This window comes from Erythrolamprus reginae, chromosome 4, assembly GCF_031021105.1.
Source record: "Erythrolamprus reginae isolate rEryReg1 chromosome 4, rEryReg1.hap1, whole genome shotgun sequence".
Lineage (NCBI taxonomy): Eukaryota > Metazoa > Chordata > Lepidosauria > Squamata > Dipsadidae > Erythrolamprus > Erythrolamprus reginae.
In genome coordinates this window covers 128,048,767-128,075,408 of record NC_091953.1, presented here as the reverse complement: position 1 = coordinate 128,075,408, position 26,642 = coordinate 128,048,767, and the positions used below count along the sequence as shown (strand labels likewise).

The window sequence follows — 26,642 nt, the reverse complement described above, 5'->3', positions numbered from 1 at the left end:
CTCTAGGTTAACTCATCCTTGTCATTCCAAAGTTGATAAAATGGGGACTCAAGACTATTGGGCGCAATATGCTCAGAGTGTGCAGTAAAGTTTATGTCTACATACTGTTGCTCTTATCTCCAATTTTCTCCTTAAAATTTAAGAGTAGAGTAGAGTAACAGAGTTGGGACATTGAAGGTCTTCTAGTCCAACCCACTTCTCAGAAAGGAAACCCTACAGCATATCAGAAAGGAAACCCTACAGCAAATGGTTATCCAGCTTAGAAACCTCCAGTGTTTGAGCATTCACAACTTTTGGAGACAAGTTGTTCCACTGATTAATTGTTCTGTCAGGAAATTTCTCTTTAGTTCTAGGTTGCTTCTCTCTTGGTAAGTTTCCATACATTGCTTCTTGTCCTGAATTTATTTTATTTCTTCCTCTTCTTCTTCTTCTTCTTCTTCTTCTTCTTCTTCTTCTTCTTCTTCTTCTTCTTCTTCTTCTTCTTCTTCATCTTCTTCTTCATCATCTTCTTCTTCTACTTCTTCTTCTTCATCTTCATCTTCTTCTTCTTAGTCTTCTTCTTCTTAGTCTTCTTCTACTTCTTCTTCTTCTTCTTCTTCTTCTTGTTCTTCATCTTCTTCTTCTTAGTCTTCTTCTACTTCTACTTCTTCTTCTTCTTCTTCTCCTTCTTCTTCTTCTTCTTCCTCTTCTTTGTCTTCTTCCTCTTCCTCTCCTCCTCCTCCTCCTCTTCCTCTTATTCCTTCTTTCTATTTGTTATTTTCTATTCTACATATTTTTAAGTACAATGTTCCCTTGACTTTCACAGGGGATACATTCCAAGACCGCCCACGAAAGTCAAATTCCTGCGAAGTAGAGATGCTCCCTTCCTTCCTCCCCCTCCCTCCTCCATTCCTGGTTTTACTTAACCCCAGAATCTGCAGGGGCAACAGGGCAGCAAGCTCGAAGCTTTGCTGCGCTCGCTGCGACAGTAAGGCTCAGCTTCAATTGGAGCATACCAACGCTCCAAGAATTAAAGGGGAGGGATTGGGAGGCTGGGGCGAAAGCTGAGCTTTTATTTAAAGAAGCAGGATGGCTGGGGTGGTTGTGGGGAGGATGAGAGTTAAAATGCACAGTATTGAACAACCAAGAAGAATCAGATTTTATGAAATTTGGCAGATGATCTATATCTGGTGGAATAAAAATAATACCTAATTATGTTAAAATAAATAGTTAAATGGATTAGATTGGAATATGCTATGATAGAGTTTTGTTATGAATGTGTTTATTTCTCTGAACTGATCTAATCTATAATAGTTTTCCCTTTTTGTATTAATAAGACTTCTATTCTGAACGGAGCAATTGTTGCTCCTATTCATGTTTTGTGTTTTGTATGGTCCTTTTATGTTCGTTTGTAATATTCTGTCTTTTTAATTTGAAAATAATAAACATATATTTTTTTAAATGCACAGTATTGTATATCACGCGGCCCCAGAAAACCCTTGGTGTGCAAAAAAAACCCCACAGAGTATTTTTTTTAATAATATTTTTTTGAAAAACCATGGTATAGACTTTTTGTGAATGTCGGACCCGCAAAAGTCAAGGGAACACTATAACTATAAAAAACTGTTCTGGACATCTTTGCCATTTGTTGATAGACCCACTAATATACTGCTCAAAAAAATAAAGGGAACACTCAAATAACACATCCTAGATCTGAATGAATGAAATATTCTTATTGAATAATTTGTTCTGTACAAAGTTGAATGTACACAACAGCATGTGAAATTGATTGTCAATCAGTGTTACTTCCTAAGTGGACAGTTGGATTTCACAGAAGTTTGATTTACTTGGAGTTATATTGTGTTGTTTAAGTATTCCCTTTATTTATTTATTTTTGAGCAGTGTATTTCCTACGGAATTACAAGTTTTCATTTTTAAAAAGAGGGACAGCTTCTACCACCCTCAGTTGATTTGGATTAAACATCTGGAGCTATCTTCAGAGCAGATGTTAACCAGGTAATGGCTCAAGCTTCATTCCTGGGATCAACTCTCAAAATAACACATGATACAGCATATGTATATAGAACAGGAATACAAATATATAATTTCCATTCAATATTTCTGGACAGTGTCTCATTAATCTTCCTGGAAATTAAAATTTGCACAAAGTGCTGCTTAACATTGTTTCTTGAACCCTGTGTGAAAACATTTATTCTAGAAGGCTGTATCTGTCAGATGAAAACACGATCTTCATAGCCAACCAAGAATGCAATTTTGTGCTAATAGAAAACTGACTGAGCCAAAGTACAGCAGCTGCGTCTAAGGCATAGTTCATTACTAAAGGAGTAATTTAAATCTAGACCAGAACAGTCAGATACCTCTCTAATCATGCAGTGTCTATCAGCCAAATATTGTAATATTGTGTTCAACCATACAGATCAAATTGGGTGCAACAAGCGTTGAATATGTTTTATCTGGGAAATCATTGTTTTGTTCTTTCTCTCTTTTCATTTACTTTTTAGGAAATGACTTTTGATTCCTTACGCTTAAATGTTATGCAAGCATATAAGATACATCTGTTTCTTAAACACAATCCAGAAACCCTATTAAGATAGGAAGGAACTTGAATCCTAAATTGAATCCCTTAACTATACAGTCTACGTTCCCAGAAATATGAATTCCACTTTTGGGGGCAATTCATTGCACTATGTTTGACTCTGCTGTCAAGTAATATAACTAGTGTTGGGCGAACCCAACAAAGTTTGGGTTCGGCGAGTTCGGCCGAACTTGCCGTGAATTTCGGGTGAGTTCACCAGACCTGAACCCGAACCCTCTGTGATGTCAAAGCTCCGCCCCCGGAATCCCATCGTGGGATTTCCCAGCTCCTTTTGCTGAAAGGAGCTCCCTTTGCTTGCTTGGAAGAGAGTGCAGAAGCGTCACCAGTTTCATGGTGTAATTGTTAGCACTGTGGACTTTGAATCTAGCGATCCAAATTCAAATCTTGGTGGAACCTCCTTTTTATTTTTTTATTTTTTATATTATTATTATTATTATTATTATTATTATTATTATTATTATTACTATTATTACTATTATTACTATTATTACTATTATTACTATTATTACTATTATTACTATTATTACTATTATTACTATTACCATCACCATTACCATTACCATTACCATTACCATTATCATTATATTTTCATTATCATTATCATTACCATTATCATTACCATTATCATTATTATTTGTTGTTGTTGTTGTTGTTGTGGTGGTGGTGGTTAGCTCTGGCCCAGCTCCTGCCCCAAGGAATGTGCAGGTGGATGTGGGGGAAACATCCACATGCCGCAGGCCTGTTTTGCTCCCGATGGAATCTGTCGACGAAGCCTCCTCTGACCAAGGAAGCATGAGTGACAGGGAAGAGGGGAGTTTGGCAGATAGCCCAGGAGGAGATCTATCATCTGTATCATCCTTGGATTCTGAACAAGGATTAATGACACATCCACGCATAAGAGACAACAACTGAAGGATTATTACAAGAGAAAATGAGGCCATCTGTGGTTGGGTGGGGCTGCTGTAATTAGTGCTACAGATAAAAGTGCAACCTGTTGTTTTAGCCTCATGGCAGTTTATAGAAACATAGAAACATAGAAGTCTGACAGCAGAAAAAGACCTCCTGGTCCATCTAGTCTGCCCTTATACTATTTTCTGTATTTTATCTTAGGATGGATATATGTTTATCCCAGGCATGTTTAAATTCAGTTACTGTAGATTTATCTACCACATCTGCTGGAAGTTTGTTCCAAGGATCTACTACTCTTTCAGTAAAATAATATTTTCTCATGTTGCTTTTGATCTTTCCCCCAACTAACTTCAGATTGTGTCCCCTTGTTCTTGTATTCACTTTCCTATTAAAAACACTTCCCTCCTGGACCTTATTTAACCCTTTAATATATTTAAATGTTTCGATCATGTCCCCCCTTTTCCTTCTGTCCTCCAGACTATACAGATTGAGTTCATTAAGTCTTTCCTGATACGTTTTATGCTTAAGACCTTCCACCATTCTTGTAGCCCGTCTTTGGACTCGTTCAATTTTGTCAATATCTTTTTGTAGATGAGGTCTCCAGAACTGAACACAGTATTCCAAATGTGGTCTCACCAGCATTCTATATAGCGGGATCATAATCTCCCTCTTCCTGCTTGATATACCTCTAGCTATGCAGCCAAGCATCCTACTTGCCTTTCCTACCGCCTGACCACACTGCTCACCCATTTTGAGACTGTCAGAAATCACTACCCCTAAATCTTTCTCTTCTGAAGTTTTTGCTAACACAGAACTGCCAATGCAATACTCAGATTGAGGATTCCTTTTCCCCAAGTGCATTATTTTACATTTGGAAACATTAAACTGCAGTTTCCATTGCTTTGACCATTTATCTAGTAAAGCTAAATCATTTACCATATCACAGATGCCTCCAGGAATATCAACCCTATTGCACACTTTAGAGTCATCGGAAAATAGGCAAACCTTCCCTACCAAACCTTCCCCTATGTCACTCACAAACATATTAAAAAGAATAGGACCCAGAACAGACCCTTGTGGCACACCGCTTGTAACCTGACTCTGCTCAGAATACTCGCCGTTAACAATAACTCTCTGATGTCTACGCTTCAGCCAGCTGCAAATCCATTGAACTATCCAGGGATTAAGTCCAATCTTCACTAATTTATCTATCAGCTCTTTATGTGGAACCGTATCAAAGGCTTTGCTGAAGTCTAGGTAGGCAATATCCACGGCACCACCTTCATCCAACACCTTTGTGACATAGTCAAAGAAATCAATGAGATTAGTCTGACATGATTTGCCTTCAGTAAAGCCATGCTGATTTGGGTCCAATAAGTTATTGTTTTTTAGGTGCTGATTTATCCTCTTTTTGAATAGAGTCTCCATCATTTTAACTACCACTGATGTCAAGCTAACTGGCCTGTAGTTACCAGCTTCTTCTCTACTGCCCTTCTTGTGGATAGGCACAACACTGGCCATTCTCCAATCCTCAGGAACGTCTCCTGTTAACAAGGATTGGTTAAACAAATCAGTCAGGGGGGGTAGCAATGACAGATCTGAGTTCTTTAAGAACTCTGGGGTGGATGCCATCTGGACCCATTGCCTTATTTATCTTTAATCGTTCAAGTTCTTCTAAGACATCAGCTTCTAAGATCACTGGAGCTGAATCCGTACAGCTGGAAGCAATGCTATATCCCTCTATAGTATTATTTTGTAAGGTGTCTTTTGAGAAAACTGAACAGAAGTAGCTATTGAAATGGTCAGCGATCTCCTTATTCCCATTAATTCATGTATTATTCCCGGTACTAAGCTTCGTGATGCCGCAGTTTTTCTGATTCATTGTTTCATCAAGATTGTGGGTTTTGTGCTGTTCAAGATTGTGTGTGGACTCTCTGGACTTTAGAATTGGACTCAATTTCCCAGTTATTGGGTGAGCAATTGGATTGCATTTAACCTGTGCCTTGTGTGTACCAGAAAATCCCTTTGACATTTAAAAAGGGAGCTGTTTTTGTTTTTCTGTTTATAAAACTTTTGGGTTTTCCTTTTATCGTGTGGTGTGTGTCTTCCTGGACTAATTACCCTGCAAGATTTTGCCAATTTTTTGCTTCTGTGCATGCATGGAAGCAAAAATATTGGTGAAAATCACCAAAATCTCGCTCACGCGCCAAATCTCATGCTGATGGGCATACTTCCAATGGCCTTGGAGGGTGCACCAGTAGTGCTAAAGATGGCAGGTCTTTTCTGGTAGGTTCCTTCCAGTTTGGACCAGATCACCCGAACCATTAGCGACCTGCTCATGATGCAAGGATGGTGTCACAGATCCAGTTCGAGCAGTCCTGGTCCATAGTCGCCACCATCTTTTAAAAATAACTTTTGGCTAATGGTTTCTGTCTTCTGATGGCTTTTCCTCTTCTTCTACTTGCAAAAAGCCATCCTGCCTGCCTGTGGGTTAATCCTGAGCTTTATTTCTTCACCCAAACTCAGCTGACCAGCTCCTCAGCTGTGTTTTGGGCTCTAGAGGGCTAGAGTGCATGCACAAAAACAAAAATGCACAATGGGACGTGCACAACATCAAAATGCAAAACGTTAAGTGGAACCCATGAACAGTAAGAGTATTTCTCACCATGCTGAATGATGACTCAAATCAAAATTCATGGAACAAGAGAAATGATAATAAAATTAAACAGTAATGTACTTGAAATGTAAATTTTCTCATATATTTACAGTGTTCCCTCGATTTTCGCGGGTTCAAACTTTGTGAAAAGTCTATACCACAGTTTTTCAAATATATTAATTAAAAAATACTTCGCGGGTTTTTTCCCTATACCATCGTCAAACCTTTGTCTGCCTTTAATAAATATTTTTTTAAATAAACTTTAATAAATAAACATGGTGAGTAATAATCTAAATGGTTGCTAAGGAAATGGGAAATTGTAATTTAGGGGCTTAAAGTGTTAAGGGATGGCTTGTGATACTGTTCCTAGCCAAAAATAGTGTATTTACTTCTGCATCTCTACTTCGCAGAATTTCAACTTTTGCAGGCGGTCTTGGAACGCATCCCCCGCGAAAATCGAGGGAACACTGTACTAGTTAAACATTATTTTGTTTAGATATCCTAATGCACATCTTTATGTAGGAATCCTAACACAAAAGTGTACATTTCTGTAAGAAGGCAGAAAAATATCTTATAGGAAATTGGGTTCAACTCCTTCTGAAGTTTGTAATACACAACAGCTTGAATCATTTGGCAATTTATTTTTTCCACCAGATGTTGTAATATTTATGCCTGATTTATGTAACAGCTGGTCCTGAAGTAACACCTGTTTCCATCTGCCAAATTGTTTTCATTCTCAAACCAATCTGTGATTTTTTTTCATGTAAATGTCTGGCATAGGTATGTTGCACATATTTATTCAAATAAGAGTCTCTATAGCTAATGGATTAGTACTTACACTATGATTTCATAATTACACTATCTAATACAAGCTTAATACCTTCACAAAAACATCAGGGGATAGCAACCCAAAAATGCAAGGGAAGTTTTGAAATGCTATCACAATGCCGTAGTAGCCAGTTCAATCCTTTTATTCATAATATTGCTTTATCAACACTGAAAGCTCTATGTAACCTTCGTTATCTACTTCCAAGAGTTAATGAGTTAGTTAGTTAGTTAGTTAGTTAGTTTGTTTGTTTGTTTATTTATTTGTTTGTCAAAACTGTATAGGATAGTAGTAGTTGATATAAACAACATAAGTAAAAAGTAATGAAAAAAGAGGACAGTAGGTCAGGGACGATAGGCATGGTGGTGTGTTTATGCATGCCCCTTACAGTCCTCTTAGAAATAGGTGAGACTGACAGGTTAAAGTTTTCCGGGTTTGGGGAAGAAACCATATAGTCAAGTAATGCATTCCAAGCATTGTTCACTCTATTGCTGAAGTCATATTTTCTGCAATCAAGTTTTGAGCAGTTTAAATTTAGTTTGAATCTATTACATGCTATCTATCTATCTATCTATCTATCTATCTATCTATCTATCTATCCATCCATCCTTCCTTCCTTCCTTCCTTCCTTCCTCCCTCCCTCCTCCTCCTCCCTTCCATCCATCCATCCCTACCTACCTACCTACCTAGCTCTATCTATCTATCTATCTATCTATCTATCTATCTATCTATCTATCTATCTATCTATCTATCTTTCCTTCCTTCCTTCCTTCCTCCCTCCCTCCATCCATCCATCCATCCATCCATCCCTACCTACCTACCTACCTACCTAGCTCTATCTATCTATCTATCTATCTATCTATCCATCCATCCTTCCTTCCTTCCTTCCTTCCTTCCTTCCTTCCTCCCTCCCTCCCTCCATCCATCCATCCATCCATCCTTCTTTCTTTCTTTCTTTCTTTCTTTCTATTTTTATTTGTTGGTTCATTTGTTTTGTCAAGTACGTACTGGTATAAAATATACAAAGATATAATGATATTTAGGTATATGATACTAGTAAAAGAGAAACATTAGGACAGGGTACGGAAGGCAGTCTGGCAATAAGGCATATCAGGATTTCCTTACCATGGTGTAACCGTGAGCCACCTTCATAAGTTCTGTGCATCCTTGAGCATCCGCAAAAGCCCGGATTCCCAAACAGTTGGATGGATGTAAAAGCTTCATGAGGAAATGACAACAGACTTCAACTACTTGAGGGAGCTGAAGAAGACACGCAGCTGCTAAGAGGTTTTCAATGGTATCTTCCTTAAGTTCCAAGCAACCTGGACAAGAGATTAAGAAACATGATACCAATAAATGTATACATACCGTAGAGCAGTGCTACTCAAATAGTAGGGTCGGCTCATTTTGGGGGGGGGGGGGGCACAGAGCAATGCTGCAGGGGTTGGGGATGTGGCCAGTACAATTTTACAAAGTTTTAGTAAGACCATACTTGGAATACCTCATCTAGCTCTGGCCACAAGATAAAAAAGAACACTTTGGAAAGAATGCAGAAAAGAGCAACAAGGATGATTAGGGGACTGGAGGATAAAACAAATGATGAATGGTTGCAAGAATTGGGTATGTCTACTTTGGTGAAAAGAAGGGGAAAAATGATAGTAGCGTGCCAATATTTGAGGGGCTCATGCAAAGATAACAGGGTCAAACTATTTTCCAACGCACAAAAATGCAAAATGAAGAACAATGGATAGAAACTAATCAAGGAGAGAAACAACCTAGAACTAAGGAGAAATTCCAATGGAGTGGTTTGCCTTCAGAAGATGTTGGAAGCTTTCAAAAAGAGACTGGACAATCATTTGTCTAGAATGGTATAAGGTCTCCTGCTCAAGCAAGGGGTTGAATTAGAAGACCTCTAAAGTCCATTTCAACTCTATTATTCTATATTGCAGTTTCCCTTTTTTTAAACCCCACCTTTCAGTCTCAAACAAATTATGACTTGATTTTGGAATGTCTTTCCTTTTTAGGCTTAGGATAATTAAACAAAAAACAAGTAAAGTCATAATTTGTTTGAGACTGAAAGGTGGGGTTAAATAAAGGTAGGATAACTACTAAACATGTAATATGTTTTTTTATTTATTTATTCATTTGTCCAATACACAAATACATAGGAAGAAAATAAACATGAAGTAATATATATAAGCATAAAAGTGAAAATAGAAGATATATGAAAGGAAGAAAATATATATGATATATGAGATAAAGGAAAGACAATTGGACAGGGGGCGAAAGGCACACTAGTGCACTTATGTACGCCCCTTACTGGCCTCTTAGGAACCTGGAGAGGTCAATCGTGGAGAGTCTAAGGGAGAAATGTTGGGGGTTAGGGGTTGACACTATTGAGTCTGGTAATGAGTTCCACGCTTCGACAACTCGATTGTTAAAGTCATATTTTTTACAGTCAATTTTGGAGCGGTTCGTATTAAGTTTTAAGTAGTAGAGAACTGGCTTGTACAAAATTACTTTGCTATTTCCATCTGCTTCACCTACCAGACTTCAAATCAAGTCTACAGTCCTTTGCTAACTTGGTTTTATCTTGTGGAGCTTCCAAACTCAAATGAGGAGAGAGAGCTCTTGTGACCTACTGAAACTAAGCAAGGTTGGCTTTGCTGCAATTCCAAGAAATCAACCTCAATGGATTAGATTAGAACAAACAGAACTGAAACGTAACCAATATTAAACAAGTCTTGTTGAATTCAGGTGGATTTAAATCATAATCAAGTTAAACGCCTTGATTCACAATACCTAATATATCTAAGTATTATTACTTTGGATCTAGCTCAAAATCAATAAGTAAGAATGAGATGTTAAATCCCAGGGCTTCCAAGTTTGAAGCAGGAATTGATTAAAGGGAGCACGAGAAAAATGCATTAAGTAAGGTGAGAAGATTTATTGGACGTAATATGAAAATAAAGGCTATTGAGTACTTGCAGATGTTAATAAATTTGCTTCAATTTTTGTCTATCTCCGAGTAAACATTTTAATTTAATCTGGCCAGCAAAGCATAAATTAAGTTAATAATCAGAGTAATAAATATTTCAGATGTTTCCCCCTTTATTTAAAACTAATCGGGTAGGATAATTTTAGGATAAATTGGCCACTGGAGGGGAAACAAAATAAAGCTCTGAGATTTAAAACTGTTATGATATTCCAGGCCTTAAAGGCCAAATTCTAATGGAGATTACGCTTGACATTGACGCTGTCATATTAATTTTTATATTTTGGTTTAGAATGACAAGCAATATATATGTTATATTTTATGTTTGATATGTATGTGTTGTATGGTTTTCAAATTGTTGGGATTTTTTAATGTAATTTTATTATTAGATTTGTTCCATTGTTATACTGTTTTTATTGTTGTTGTGAGCCACCCCAAGTCTTCGGAGAGGGGTGGCATACAAATCTAATAAATTGAATTGAATTGAATTGAACCTCAGAGAAGAATGAAGTAGAGGAGATTCCACGTTTCTTCAACACTCCGTGGGTTGCATTGGCTGCCAATCAGTTTCCGGTCACAATTCAAAGTGTTGGTCATGACCTTTAGAGCCCTACATGGCAATGGACCAGATTACCTCCAGAACCGCCTGCTACCGCATGAATCCCAGCGACCGATAGGGTCCCACAGAGTTGGCTTTCTCTGGGTCCCGTCGACTAAGCAATGTCATTTGGCGGACCCCAGGGGAAGAGCCTTCTCTGTGGCGGCCCTGGCCCTCTGGAACCAACTCCCCCCGGAGATTAGAACTGCCCCCACCCTCCATGTCTTTCGTAAACTACTCAAGACTCATTTATACTGCCAGGCATGGGGGAGTTGAGATAGCTCTTCCCCCTAGGCCATTGCAAGTTATGCATGGTATGTTTGTGTGTATGTTTGGTTTTATAATAGGGGTTTTTAGTTGTTTTTTATTATTGGATTGTACATGATGTGTTTATTATTGTTGTTAGCCGTCCCGAGTCTACGGAGAGGGGCGGCATACAAATCCAATGAATTATTATTATTATTATTATTATTATTATTATTATTATTATTATTATTTGAGAAAAAGACAAATATTCTTCACAGAGGTGGAAAAAAGGTAAAGGTAAAATTTGAAATTTGTGGCTTCAGGGTACAAATGGGTGTGGGGCTTTCGTGGAACCGTTGAAAGGACTGTGTTGTACTATCCAAGTGGCCCGAAGACACAGATAATAAACCTCCAAGTGGCTTCAACAATTCTCAGAAAGAATCCTAATGATCAGATCGGGGCGGATTCCTGATTCCGCTCCTACCAGTGCGGATGTGTGACCAGTGGGCACATGTGTCTAGTATGTGCGTGTCACCTTATTAACTGATAAGGCGGAGGGATGGATTTAAAGGAGACTCAGGCAGTAGTAAATCAAAACAAACATTCTTTATTTTAAAACAGAAAATAAACTGTGCCGTGAGAGACACGCTATCAAGCAGCTTAAAAACATGGCGTAGAGAGGAGGAATGTGCTTATACGTAAGCAGACGGAAATGATATGTAGGATATGATGTAAAAATGGGAGTGACAAGAGGGAAGGCACACATTAACTCTTTAAGTACTGAATGTCTCTGTGGCTGGCAATTTCCAGCGTGACAGTGCTGAAATGAATCAGAGCTACATTTGGTTTCTGCGCATGCTCAGGAGACAAATCTTGCAAGAAGATGCATGGGCAAGCAAGATTTTGGTGATTTTTTGGCTTACGTGAAATCACCAAAATTGCAAGCGCCCGCGCATCTTCTCATAACATTTTGCTTTCTGCACATGCTCAGAATCCAAATCTTGCTCTGACACATGTGTGCGCCCACGTGTCACCTGGAGTTTCGTGCACAGCTCCATTTTTGCTACCGGAACACACACACACCCCGTCCAGGTAAGAACCCAATACTGGATCAGATGATTGGAAGGAATATAAATCCTTCCACATTCAACCATTTAGTAAGAATTAAAGAAGCTTCTTGTATGAAAAGGAAAAGCATCTTTAAGGGAAAACAAAGTCCAGTTTCCTTTTGAAAAAGCATACCGAACACCGCAAAATTCAGTACGGACCCGAATTGTGCGAGTTCAGTTCGCCCATCACATGGTGCTGCAGTAGTTAGAATAGAGTGCTGCAGCTAATTCTACTGATTGTTGGCTGCCTCCAATTTGGAAGTTCAAATCTCACTAGGAACTAGCCTTCCATCCTTCCAAAGTTGATAAAATGAGGACACATATTGTTGGGGGATATATGCTGACTCTGTAAACCACTTAGAGAGGGCTGGAAAGCACTGGAAAGCAATATACAGTGGTACCTCATGATACGAACCCCTCGTCTTACAAACAACCCGAGATACGAACCCGGGGGTTCAGAAATTTTTTGCCTCTTCTTACAAACTTTTTCCTTCTTACGAACCCGACGACGACGACGAGAAGCCCCGCCGCCTGGCTGTCGCTTTTTGAAACAGCCAGGGGGCTTCTCAGCGTCCCCCTGAACCCGAATGCCAAACCCGAACTTCTGGGTTTTGCGTTCAGGGGTTCCCTGGCTGTTTCAAAAGGTGACAGCCAGGCGGTGGGGCTTCTCGTCAGCCACCCGAATGCCGAACCTGGAAGTTCGGCAAAAGTTCGGGTTCAGGAGGCCGCTGAGAAGCCCCGCCGCCCGGCTGTCACCTTTTGAAACAGCTGGGGGGGCTTCTCAGTGTCCTCCTGAACTCGAACGCCAAACCTGAACTTCCGGGTTTGGCATTCGGGAGGCCGCCGAGAAGCCCCCTGGCTGTTTCAAAAGGTGACAGCCGGGCGGCAGCGTTTTTTTGCCGGGGGGGGTTTCCTTGCACGGATGAATTGATCTTACATTCTTTCCTATGGGAAACAATGTTTCGTCTTACAAATTTTTCATCTTACGAACCTCCCCCGGGAACCAATTAGGTTCGTAAGACGAGGTATTACTGTATAAGTCTTAGTGCTAGTGCTATTGCCTTGGTCTTCTCTCCTTCAGAGCTGGGTAAAATGGGGACCCAAATTCTTGAGGGCAATATGCTGATTCTGTAAACTACTTAGAGAAGACTGGAAAGCACTATGAAGCAGTGTATAACTCTAAGTGCTATTGCTACTCTCAAATAACTTGAAGAAACCTTGTCTTCCCATCAGCTCCTCTTCCTAGTTTTCTAGTAGGGATTCTTGAAGTAGATGAAGACTTAAACTCATAGCTTAGCAATTACGTACCAACATGCGAAAACTATCCATTTCCTTCCTAACAAGGTTAAAACATTCTTCTCTTTCTATCACATTACTCATTTGATGTTGTATAACAGTGTACCTCGGGTTTACAGAGGATAATAGCTTTACACAATGCTTTGATTACTACACCGTGCTTTGGAATAATTTGATTCAGAACTGAAAATTGCCAAAGATGCACAATACAGCAACAGTAAGAATGATTGTTTTGCTTTAATGACTTACATAGAAGGATGGAAGATAAGGTGAAGGTAAAGGTTCCTTCACACATGTGTGCAAATCATTTCCGACTCTAGGGATGGTGCTCATCTCTGTTACAAAGCCGAAGAGATAGCGCTATCCGAAGACATCTCTGTGATCATGTGACCAGCATGACTAAAGTTCGAACACACACAGATTGTTGTTACCTTCCCACCAAAATGGTCCCAATTTTTCTACTTGCATTTTTTACCTACTTTCAAACTGCTAGGTTGGCAGAAACTGGGACTAGTTAATGGAGCTCACACTATTATGTGGCATTAGTGATTTGAACCTCTGAATTGGCGAACTTCTGATCAACAAGCTCAGTGTCTCAGCCAGCCACTGAGTGTTGCCTTGGATGGAAGATACTTGAGTTTGAATGTTTGAATAAATATGGCTAAATCCAAAGAAAAGAGGGGTTTTTTTCTTTTTAAAGAATAGAATAGAATAGAATTCTTTATCGGCCAAGTGTGATTGAACACACAAGGAATTTGTCTTGGTGCATATGCGCTCAGTGTACATAAAAGTAAATAGAGATTTGTCAAGAATTTATTTATTTATTTTTATTTATTTATTTTGTCCAATACACAATGAGAGTTTTAGTGTGTGTGTGTGTGTGTGTGTGTGTGTGTGTATACACACGCACATGCACACGCACACACATAGTAAAATACATGATGAAGGATATAGAGGAGATACTCATAGTAAAATATATCTATGAAAGAATAGAAAAGAAGATATAGGAATAAAACATGTCAATGAAAGAATAGAAGAAGAGATATAGGAATAGAAGAAAGGAATAGGAGATATAGGAGAGCAATAGGACAGGGGACGGAAGGCACTCTAGTGCACTTGTACTCGCCCCTTACTGACCTCTTAGGAATCTGGATAGGTCAACCATAGATAATCTAAGGGTAAAGTGTTGTGGGTTTGGGGATGACACTATGGAGTCCGGTAATGAGTTCCACGCTTCGACAACAAGGTTACTGAAGTCATATATTTTACAGTCAAGTTTGGAGCGGTTAATATTAAGTTTAAATATGTTGTGGGCTCTTGTGTTGTTGTGGTTGAAGCTGAAGTAGTCACCGACAGGCAGGACGTTGCAGCATATGATCTTGTGGGCAATACTTAGATCTTGTTTAAGGCGTCTTAGTTCTAAACTTTCTAGGCCCAGGATTGAAAGTCTAGTCTCATAGGGTACAATCATGTGGTACAATACTTAATGATTGTCATAGGGGTCAAATAAGCAATGAAGAAACACTCAATATTAATAAAAATCTTAGGATACAAGCAACAAGTTACAGTCATACAGTCCTAAGTGGGAGGAAATGGGTGATAGGAATGATGGGGAAAAACTAGTAGAAATAGAAGTGCAGACTTAGTAAAAAGTTTGACAGTGTTGAGGCAGAACTAAAATCATGGACAAACCAAAAATACATATTGCCTTTTGCAATATTTTTTTAGGTCATTAACCACAGAAATCAAATCATTTTATTTCTGTTCTTAATAATATCCTGCTTTTGGCATGATGTTGAAGAAAACAATAGACTAAAATCAGAAGCACACTTTATGAATGATTCTGTTCCTTTCAAGAACCAAAAAAAAAAGAAAAAGAAAGCAAAATTGCATTATTATTAATATTATTATTATTTTTGCATCCCTATAGAAATGGAAATTCTGTGAAACTTACTAATTTCAACAACTAAACATTCTTTGCTGAAAAGGACTCTTGTTTCTCTGTCTAGTGTTCACTTTAGGGCTCTTTTGGATCCACAGTAAGATTTTAAAATTCTTGTAATTTCAGTTATTCTATTTTTTAATGCCAGCTCAGTTCCTGCAATTGCTAGGTATTGTTAGTGTTGAATTGTTTTCCTAAAGTTGAGTGACAGTGTTTGTTTTTTTTATAGTACCACCAAGATGGTGTAACTTACCTTGGATGGTATAAAAGAATTTCAATAAAAATAAGCTCATCGATGCTCTGATCAGAGGGGGGCTCTTTGTGTAATTTGTTAAGCATTTGTGAGGCATGGATCAAGTTATATATTTACAGAACATCTTTGAGAATTCTACAAGATGCCTATGGGCTCCCTTGGATGTAACCTTAAACTTTTCACCCCAGGTGTTAAAAGGAACAAAGTGAAACGCAATGAAATGTGAAGCCTGCAAGACCTTTTATCATAATTCTGGTGGATTACTCTGTTTATCAGGAGATTTAAGAGCACAGAAAACATGTATGTCATATTTCGATCTAAACTTGCAAACAAGATGCCGTCCTTTTTGAACCTCTCCCTCCTTCCTTCGCTCCCTCCCCCCCTCTCTGTGTGTGTTTGTGTGTGAAGAGAGAATAGAATTGAATGGAATAGAATGGAATGGAATAGAATAGAATAGAATAGAATAGAATAGAATAGAATAGAATTCTTTATTGGCCAAGTGTGATTGGACACACAAGGAATTTGTCTTCGTGAATATGCTCTCAGTGTACATAAACGTAAATATAGATTTGTCAAGAATCATGTGGTACAACACCTAATGATTGTCGTAGGGGTCAAATAAGCAATGAAGAAACACTAAATATTAATAAAAATCATATGCTCTCAGGGTACATAAAAGAAAAAGATACATTTGTCAAGAATCCTGAGAGAGAAATGAGACAGAGAGAAATAAGGAGAGAGAGAAAAAATAAGGAAAGAGAGAAAGAGAAATAGGGAGAGAGACAAAAAGAAAAGGGAAAGGAAGGGGAATAGAAAAAAGAGAGAGAGAGAGAAAGAAATTTTTAAAAAGTGTGTGTATGTGTGTGAGAGAGAAATATGGAGAGAGAGAAAATATAAGGAGAAAGAGAAAATATAAGGAAAGAGAAAATATAAGCAGAGAGAGAAAGAGAAATAGGGAGAGACAGAGAGAAAAGGGAAAGGAATGGGAATAGAAAAAGAGAAAGAAATTTTTAAAAAGTGTGTGTACGTGTGTGAGAGAGAGAGGTAGCAAGGGAAGACAGAGAAAGAAAAAGAGAGGGAGATAAAAGAGAGAAAGAAAATGTGGAGGGAGGGAGGAGAGAGAGAATTGTGTATTGATCAAAATGCCCAAAAAACATTTTCCCCCTGCTACCTCTTTTTTATTATTTCTTACAGAAACAAAATGAATTATGAAGTATAAGCTCTTCAGATGCTGTTTTCAAAATATCACTTCTGGAATAGTGAGGCAAGAAGGGGGGGGGGGAGTGATCATGGTTTTAAAAAATCCCAACTGTTTACACCTATTGCAATTTTGCCTCTTATTTTTTGTCTTTTCAAGGAAGCGTGCATCTACATTTTGCTATGCATCATATGGATTGTTGCAGTCAATTCTCAACTAGCATGGAATATAGAAACATAGAAACATAGAAGACTGAAGGCAGAAAAAGACCTCATGGTCCATCTAGTCTGCCCTTATACTATTTCCTGTATTTTATCTTACAATGGATATATGTTCATCCCAGGCATGTTTAAATTCAGTTACTGTGGATTTACCAACCACGTCTGCTGGAAGTTTATTCCAAGGATCTACTACTCTTTCAGTGAAATAATATTTTCTCACGTTGCTTTTGATCTTTCCCCCAACTAACTTCAGATTGTGTCCCCTTGTTCTTGTGTTCACTTTCCTATTAAAAACACTTCCCTCCTGAACCTTATTTAACCCTTTAACATATTTAAATGTTTCGATCATGTCCCCCCTTTTCCTTCTGTCCTCCAGACTATACAGATTGAGTTCATGAAGTCTTTCCTGATACGTTTTATGCTTAAGACCTTCCACCATTCTTGTAGCCCGTCTTTGGACCAGTTCAATTTTGTCAATATCTTTTTGTAGGTGAGGTCTCCAGAACTGAACACAGTATTCCAAATGTGGTCTCATCAGCGCTCTATATAAGGGGATCACAATCTCCCTCTTCCTGTTTGTTATCCCTCTAGCTATGCAGCCAACCATCCTACTATAAGCTCTTCAGATGCAGTTTTCAAAATATCACTTCTGGAATAGTGAGGCAAGAAGGGGGGGCGGGGAGTGATCATGGTTTTTTTTAAAATCCCAATAATTAATAATAATTTAGTAGACTTGTGTGCCGCCCCTCTCCTGAGTGTCGGAGCAGCTCACAACAAAAATGAAAACAATATTGGTACAAATCTAATAATTAAAACTATGACGAAAACCCATTATCTTAAAAAACAATTGATATTACACAATCAAACAAGCGATATTAACAATCATATCCACTCATAACTTTTTATCACCACACATAACTTTTAATGGAAAGAAGGGGGGGCATGTGTTGCCCCATGCCTGGCGACATAGACAGGTCTTAAGACTCTTGCGGAAGCAAGAAGTATCCCTGTAGTAGTGCTTGGAATCTGGTCGGGCACAATGCCAAATCTGGTCCACAGGGTGCTTAGATCTGGTCCATGATGGCAAAATCAAATGGAGATTTCTCTCTTCTCAAATAATGTGAAAACCAACAAAAAGCCTACTACAACAACCTTAATGAATTAGTGTGGGTGTAGATGAATTGGTGTGTGTATGTGTGTGTGTGTAATATGTAAAAAAGTAGGCAGAAAATATAAATTTCTGCATACATGTTTGAAGGACTTCAGCTCTGTTAATCCACAAATGCAATCTTGTTTCAACATTCAGATAATATACAGTCAAACGGGGAACGTTTTACTTCCTAGTACAGATAGAATTCCCTTTTCTAAGCCAACAGAGAAAAAACCCATCTGGGTCTAATGATATGAAAGGTTATAATATTAATACTCTGGCCAAAACATGCGTAAATTGCAGCAATGTGTTACTTGTGTATTTGCATAATGCATACTATTTGAATTAAACCAGTCCTAATGAAACATTTCATTTCAGTAATTTCATTTTTGCTGTAACGAAACCATGTATTGAGTTCATATAACTACATTACGTCTAACATTCCCATTCAAGTTTTCATGTTTCTTAATATTCAATTAAGAGATTTAACAAAAGGAAAATAGAGAGAGGGGGAAGGGGAGGGAGGGGGAGAGAGGGAGGGAGGAAGAGAGGGAGGCAGAGGGAAAGGGGAAGGGGGTTAGTAAGAGAGTGAGAGAAAAAGAGACAGACAGACAGAGACAGAGAGATAGAAGCAGAGAGAGACAGAGTCAGAGAGATTATCTTGCTTCTATAAAGTTTATGGATCTAATTAACCATGCTAGTCAAGTGCTAGTTGGTGGAAAATTTTGATTGATTGATTGATTGATCAAGTTCTTACTTTCTAGTCTGGGGCTGAATGATTGGCAGTGTTGATTTCTCCTCTTTCATCCCCCCCCCCCCCCGAATACAACATGTTGTAGTTTAAGATATTCCTTGCCAACTGGCTAAAGACATTCTTCTGAGAATACTGTGTTGCCAAAGAAACATTATAGCTAGTGATATGAGCGAACCCAACAGTGTTCGGGTTTGGCAAGTTCGGATGAACTTTACACAAAATTTGGCCGAATCCAAAGCGAACCCGAACTCGAACTCAAACCAGAACGGGGAATGTTTATTTTTGCGTGAAAGGACCGCCCTTTGCTTGCAGTGCTGCTGCGGTGTCCTTTTTCGTAAAAATAACAATGTTTATTTTTACGTGAAGACCTCCCTTTGAAGGAGCTGGGGAATCCCTCCCATGAAGAGATTCCAGGGGCGGAGCTTTGACGTCACCGGCAGGTTGCTAAGTATGCCAAGGTGATCACTTCCTGGGTTCCATGGAATCCAGGAAGTGATCACCTTGGCGTCCTTAGCAACCTGCCGGTGGCGTCAAAGCTCCGAACGCCAAACACGACCCCGAACTTTGCCCAAAGTTTGAAAAAAAAATTGGGTTCGTGTTTGGCATACCGAACACTGCAAAATTTGGTACGGACCCGAATTGTGCGAGTTCGGTTCACCCATCACTAATTATAGCTTCTTAAGACATATTTACAATTTTGCAGTTTTATTCTTCCTCTTATACTACCTATCCTGTAAAACTAATTTGCTTTATCCTGTTAAGGGTTTTAAATCAAAACCTCAACATTTCAGTATTGGGCTTGCTATCTTAGAAATAAGAATGGAAGTATATAAAGCTAGGTTTAATCTACATTTTTCCCTTAACAAACTGCCTTTTTCTGGATTGTTTGGCAAGATCAGTGATTAAATAGCTAGATATAAAATGTAACTCTAGCTCTCTACATAGAAATTCACACATACACATTCAAACAGGTTGCATTATCTGCTTTATGAAAAGTGTTATATTTTCCATTAGTTTGCCTTGCCTATTGCATACTATCTATATTGTATCAAGATATTATTGCAATATGAAACCTAGACATTGTGTATGAAGCAAATGTTTATCCAAATATGGTCTATGATTATGCAGTAAATGTACATCCATATACAGTGGTACCCCTATCTAAGAACGCCTCTACTTACGAACTTTTCTAGATAAGAACTGGGTGTTCAAGATTTTTTTGCCTCTTCTCAAGAACCATTTTCCATTTACAAACCTGAGCCTCTGAAACTATAACCAGAAAAGGCAGTGAGAAGCCTCTGTGGGGCCTCTCTAGGAATCTCCTGGGAGGAAACGGGGCTGGGAAAGGCAGGGAGAAGCCTCCGTGGGGCCTCTCTAGGAATTTCCTGGGAAAAAACAGGCCCTCCACCCTCCCTGTGGTTTCCCCAATCACATGCATTATTTGCTTTTACATTGATTCCTATGGGGAAAATTGCTTCTTCTTACAAACTTTTCTACTTAAGAACCTGGTCAAGGAACAAATTAAGTTCGTAAGTAGAGGTACCACTGTACTTCTTTATTGTGGGGAAAATGAGAAAAATGACAATCCACTATGTAAGTCCAAGTATGTTTTAGTTCAACACAGATAAGGGAAAAAAAACACAACTGGCTTTCTGAACTAAATTCCAGGTCAATTTCCAAATCCTCACATATTTGCTCTCCTGTTTGAAAGGGAAGTCTTCCGCATGGAGAGAAAGTACTGGTAGTCTTCAACTTCTTATCAGTTGTTGAGTGAGACTTTGGCTAAGTCAGTTTTGTACCATTTTATTACCTTTCTTGCCACAGTTGCTAATTGAATCACCAAAGTTGACAAACGAGCAACCTGGTTGTTAGGTGAATCTGTCTTCCCCCATTGACTTTGCTTGTCAGAAAAAGGGATCCCATGACATGGCCTGCTACCGGAATGGTAAGATGTTACATTCCAGTAGCAATTTTTGGGGTGTGCATGTGACTGTGTGAGATTTGCACATAGTCAGCTTCACCCTCTCTTCCCAGATTCCATCTTACTCCAATAGCAGGACAAGAGTCAAGATAGTTGGAGATGGGCTGGGTGCAGTGGTTGACCAGGGTGTCTTTTGTTTCTTTCCATGCTCTTAGCACACCACATCACTTGCAGAGACAGCCTTCATGATCATGATCTAGTAGATTTCATCCGCTCAGTCCACTGGAACCTGTTTTCATATGGTTGGGATAGACAATTCTCTATATCACTGAAGCTGAATAACCCAACGGCTACTCTCAACCTAGTTTGGCCACCCTGTCGAAGTTGTTGCCCGGGGCATCGCTGCTGTGCATGCTACAGCTATAAAGAGCCACAGCTGAGAGATGAGTGACAGGTGGGGACCAAAGGTGAACAAGCTGCCCTAAAAGCTGGCCTAAAATGAGCTGCCATCAAAGGACATGACATGCTCCTACACCAGAAGTGCTAACCCTCCCTGAACACACCGTACAACCTAGAATAGAATAGAATAGAATAGAATAGGTTGGAAGGGACCTTGGAGGTCTTCTAGTCCAGCCCCCTGCTTAGGCAGGAAACCCTACACCATTTCAGAGAAATGGTTATCCAATTTCTTCTTAAAAACTTCCAGTGTTGGAGAATTCACAACTTCTGGAGGCAAGTTTTTCCACTTAGTAGTTGTCAGAAAATAAATGGATAACATCATATACATACTGTACATAATGTCAATTTTTGACCAAAAAACTGATGATTGATGAGTTGCCTCCTTGAAGAAGCCATTAGTTCTCTAGACTAGTCTGACAGAAGAAGTCAGAAAATGAAGAGCGAGAAAAAGGATTGTCCATTATTTGGCATGGCTGTCTTTCGTTTCCTTTAATGGAGTTTTGTCTTCCCACAGGCAATCTGAACATTAACAACTGCGTGGCACATTTCCTGAACTTCAAATTAAAACATAAATATTGCATGTTCACCTGGCTGAATAGTTTTTGTTAAAGCTAAAACAAAACAATTGGAGGTAAACACTAAGTTAAATGGAGCTTACATGCCCATGTAATTTATGCATTGGATTGCGGCCACAAGCTGAAATATTAATTTAAAACGTTTTATTTAACGTTCCTTTAGTTTTGAAGCATCTGTAGTATTTAGAATAGAATAAAATATATATTTTTATTGGCCAAGTGTGATTGAACACAAATCATATTAATCAATATGTTAGTTCTTTTTTGGGGAAGGAAGGGAAAATATGAAAGACAAATATAGAATATTTGTTTTGATCACATACTCTCTTGAAAAGATTAGTATAAACTTTTGGTTTATTGGAAATTTGAGAGCGGCACAAAAGCCCATACAGTTTCCTACCATTCCCCCTTTAATCCCGGTCATCTGGGCTGCCAGAGGAGCCTTTGGGTGGCACTTAAGGAGGGTTTGGCAGTCCAGAGTGAACAAAGCATTTTCCTTTCTCTGGGCGCTTGGAGAGGGAAGAAACGCTCCCTTTGCTCTGGGCAGTCGAGGAGTCACCACAGTGAAGGAAAGGTGCCGGCTACAAAGCGAGCGGGTGAGAGGAGAGGGGAGCCCTTCAGCATGGGAAGGAAGAGGAAGCAGGTAGCAGCAGCAGCAGCCAGTGTATGTGATGCAGTATATGGGAGGCAGGTTCACGCTGGGTGTATTGGAGGCATGTGCTTCCACTCGCGGCCTCAGAATCCCTCTTTTTTTTTAAGCCTTAAAGTTTTGGGGTTTTTTGATTCACCTAATCTCACCTTCTTCCTCCGACAGCAATTGTCCTTCTCCTCTACTTCCTCCTCCTCCTGCCACCCAAATTCCGAGCTTTTATTTCTTTCCTAGTGGGTTTGAACGCATTATTTGCTTTTATATTGATTCCTATGGGAAAAATTGCTTCTACTTAAGAACATTTCTACTTAAGAACCTGATCAGGGAACAAATTAAGTTCTTAAGTAGAGGTACCACTGTATAGTCTTGCGGCTTCAGCACCACAAGGATAACACAAGAAACCAATTTTAGTACAGTACTTTTAAGCCCAATAGAATTTTAAAAACCACGGAAGAGGCAGGAAATGTTCTTTATTGATCAACAGGATAAACTAATACAGAGTAGGGTAAAAAAAATAGTCAAGATGACTAGAATATTGCAGACAACGATCTGCCTGTATTTTTATATGTCATCATCTTGTCTTTTGGATTGCACCCCGAGGACATGCTGCATTAATGCATTCCCATTTACAATCTGTTCCTTAACCACCGAGCTATATTACTCATAACGATGAACTTCAATTGTGTTTTTTTTTCATTTTAAATTCTTGCTAAAAGCACAAATTTAAGATAAACTAAATACAGAACTGTCTATTTTTACAGATGAGGTGGTGGAGGAAATAATGAATACAGTGGAGTGGTGGAAGAGAAGAGAATGGAATGGAATAGAATGGAATTCTTTATTTGTGGAAGTGTGAGTGGACACATAAGGAATTTGTCTCTGATTTGTCTCATTCAGAGTAGACTATAGAGTACAGTAGAAGAGATCAGAAGAGAACAGAAAAGAATTTTTATTGGTCAAATATGATTAGACACATAAGGAATTTGTCTCTGATGAATAAACTTACTCAAGGTAGAGTAGAAGGTGTTGTGGTTAGCTCTGGCCCAGCTCCTGCCCCAAGGACTGTGGATGTGGGGGAGACATCCACATGCTGCAGGCCTGTTTTGCCTCCGGTGGAATCTGCTGATGAAGGCTCCTCTGACCAAGAAGACATGAGTGACAGGGAGGAGGAGAGTGTGGCAGACAGCTCAGAAGGAGATCAATTATCTAGCTCCTCCTTGGATTCAGAACAAGAGTTAATGATACAGCCACGCATGCGGAGAGCGATGCATAGGCAACAACAACTGAGAGATTATTATCAAAGCAAATGAGGCCACCTGTGGTTGGGTGGAGCTGTGGTAATTAGTGAGGCTGCTATAAATAGCAGCCTGTGGGTTTGGCCATTGTGGAGGATTATCTGATCCTTGTGTTTCCTGAGTGCTTTACTGACTTTGACTTTTTGTGTGCTGATTTTCCCCTGCTTTAAAACTAAACCAGAGCAAAGTGTGTTTCACTTTGTGAAAGAAGGACTGTGAATTGCCTCACAGCTGCAAGCTAAGTATCACAGAACTGATAAGGGACTTGTACAATTTACCAGTTTGTTTCAAGATGAGTGCTCTTTGCTATACCAAAAGAGGGCTTAATTTAAGTGAATTTTCATTATAAAGAACATTGTTTTGAATTTTCAAATGTGTGTGTGTCTGAAATTTGTACCTGTGAATTTTTGGGAGGAGTCTACCAGAGAGCCCGACAGAACAAGAAGGTAGAGTAGAGCAAAACAAACCAGGAGAGAAGAGAAGGGAAGGGAACAGAATGGAACAAAATTGAACAGAACAGAATTCTTTATTGGCCAAGTGTGATTGGACACACAAGGAATTTGTCTCCAGTGCATAAACTCACAGCATACATACAAACAACAAGTAATAAGTAATATATCATAAATCACAGTTACAATCATTAATTATAAGTTATAAACTGGTACATATTTTCTTGTTTTCCTAAAACCAATGGAATGAAACACTACCTTTTCCCTTTTAATATTGATAAAGGAAGCTCCAGTTTGAAGGCAACAGTATTCAAAAACTATGGATGCCAGATAAACAACTTTGGGGAAAAAATCCATCTGTAGAAGAGCAGCGATGAGATTTTGTCTAAATTTCACAACTTTAGCATTATATTTTTGCCATTTCCTACCATCTGTTAACCCAGATTATATAAATTACTGAAGGATTAATATACTATTGTTGTTAAAGAATGATGAGCACAAGAACCAGGGTTTATTCCAGAAAGTAGAATTCAACAGACAAGGCTTACCTGTATATGCGAACTGAACGAGATCCCAAAGTGCCCCAGGATCAATGCCTTCCATTTTGATTTCTTCTTGCTTGGCTTCACAAACATCATTCGTAAACATGGCAGCAAAGTAATCCGAAACTGAGCTGAGTACAAGCCTGGCGCAGTAAGAGGAGAGAGAAGGGTATAAGGAGAAAGAGAAGGAGCGTATCTATCTGTTAATGTACTGTACTGTATTTCAGGGCAGTCTATTTCTGAGAATAATCAACCCAAGGGTTGCAAACTTTCAAGAGTCAGGAAAACTTTTCTCTGGTCTGAGAAAATGGAAACCTTATAAACATTTATTCAGAAACAGGTTCTACTGACTCACATTCTCTTCCAAGTAAAAGTACAAAGAAGTCCTACTCTGCTGGCATTTAAACAAAACTCAAGAATAGTGTTGGGTGAACTGAACCTACAAAGTTCGGGCTCGTACCGAACTTTGCGCGGTTCGGTATACTGAACCCGAACCTGAATTTTTGCAAAAGTTCGGCAAAAGTTTGGTTTCGGGAGAGCGCCAGGAAGCGCCACCGCCCAGCTGTCACCTTCTGAAACGGCCAGGGAACTGGCGGCTAGTCAGGAGGCAAAAAAAAGAGGTGGGAAATCCCACGAGGAGATTCCAGGGGCGGAGCTCTGATGTCACTGAGACATCCTTCCTGGCCGGCTGAAACAGGGACTCCAGGAAGGACATCTCAGTGACGTCAAAGCTCCGCCCCTGGAATCCCCTCGTGGGATTCCCCACCTCCTTTTGTGCCACCCGACCGGCCAACAGCTCCCCGGCTGTTCTGGGAAGTGCCGCCGCCCAGCTGTCACCTTCAGAAACATCCGGGGCGCTTCTCGGCAGTCTCCCGAACGCCGAACCTGGAAGTTTGGCAAAAGTTCAGGTTCGGGAGAGTGCTGGGAAGCGCCCCAGCTGTTCCCAAAGGTGACAGCTGGGCAGCGGTGCTTCCTGGCGCTTTCCCAAGTGCCGAACCCAGAAGTTCGGCAAAAGTTCAGGTTCGGGTTTGGGTGCAGAACCCAAACTTTTTTAAAAATTTGGGCGCCGAACGCGAACTTCGTTGGATTCGCCCAACACTACTCAAGAAACAAACTCACACAAACATTGTGCACTGAAGCATCAAGTAAGCAGCCAAATGTTTATTTTGATGAAGGTTGCCTTTTGAAAATAAATAAATAAATAAAAAACGAGGTCACATATTTATACACCTTGCAGGGGGGGGGGATCTTATCTTCTGCTTCTTCCACCCTTAAGTATTGTGTCATCACTTGGTTTACTTCTCTCTATTCTTAAAGCCATGCATAATTTAGGCACTTAGCCATATCTAAGTGCCTAAATTTATTTATTTTTGTCAAGTACGTATTGGTAGTGTACATAGATATACCACTGTTTATATACAAAGTATGATACTAATAAAAGGGAAATATTAGGACAAGGAGGTTAGGCACACTGGTGCACTTATGCACGCCCCTTACTGACCTCCTAGAAATCGGGTGAGGTCAACAGTGGATAGTCTAAGGGTAATGTTTTGGGGGTTTGCTGATGAAACTACAGAGTCAGAAAGTGAGTTCCAGTTATTAACTACTCGGCTGCTAAATCCATATTTTCTACAGTCAAGTTTGGAGCGGTTTACTTTGAGTTTGTATCTGTTGTATACACATGTACTGTTGTGGTTAGAGCTGAAGTAATCATTATTATTATTATTATTATTATTATTATTATTATTATTATTATTATTAATTAGATTTGTATGCCGCCCCTCTACATAGATTTGGGGCGGCTTACAGCAATGATAAAAACAATATATAATAACAAATCTAATAGTTAGAATCTAAAATAACAATAATACATTTAAAAAGTCTAAAAAACAAGAAACCCCAATATATATTAAAAACAAAAAGGAAGGATGTTGTTGCAGATGATTTTAAGGGTTATGCTTAGGTTGTGTTTGAGGTGACATAGTTGTATTTATTATTTATTT

The 26,642-nt window shown here is 39.2% G+C and overlaps 1 protein-coding gene across 2 annotated transcripts in view; it reads right to left on the bottom strand.

The window, feature by feature from the left end:
* KLHL1 (kelch like family member 1) overlaps positions 1-26,642 on the bottom strand; it is a 164,759-nt gene that overhangs the window by 92,301 nt on the left and 45,816 nt on the right. For both annotated transcript variants that reach the window (XM_070751364.1, XM_070751365.1), the window contains exons 3-4: positions 24,646-24,782; positions 8,113-8,309 (exon numbers count right to left, since the gene is read on the bottom strand). In XM_070751364.1, coding sequence (XP_070607465.1) covers positions 8,113-8,309; positions 24,646-24,782 — 334 coding nt within the window. The remainder of the gene's footprint in view (positions 1-8,112; positions 8,310-24,645; positions 24,783-26,642) is intronic.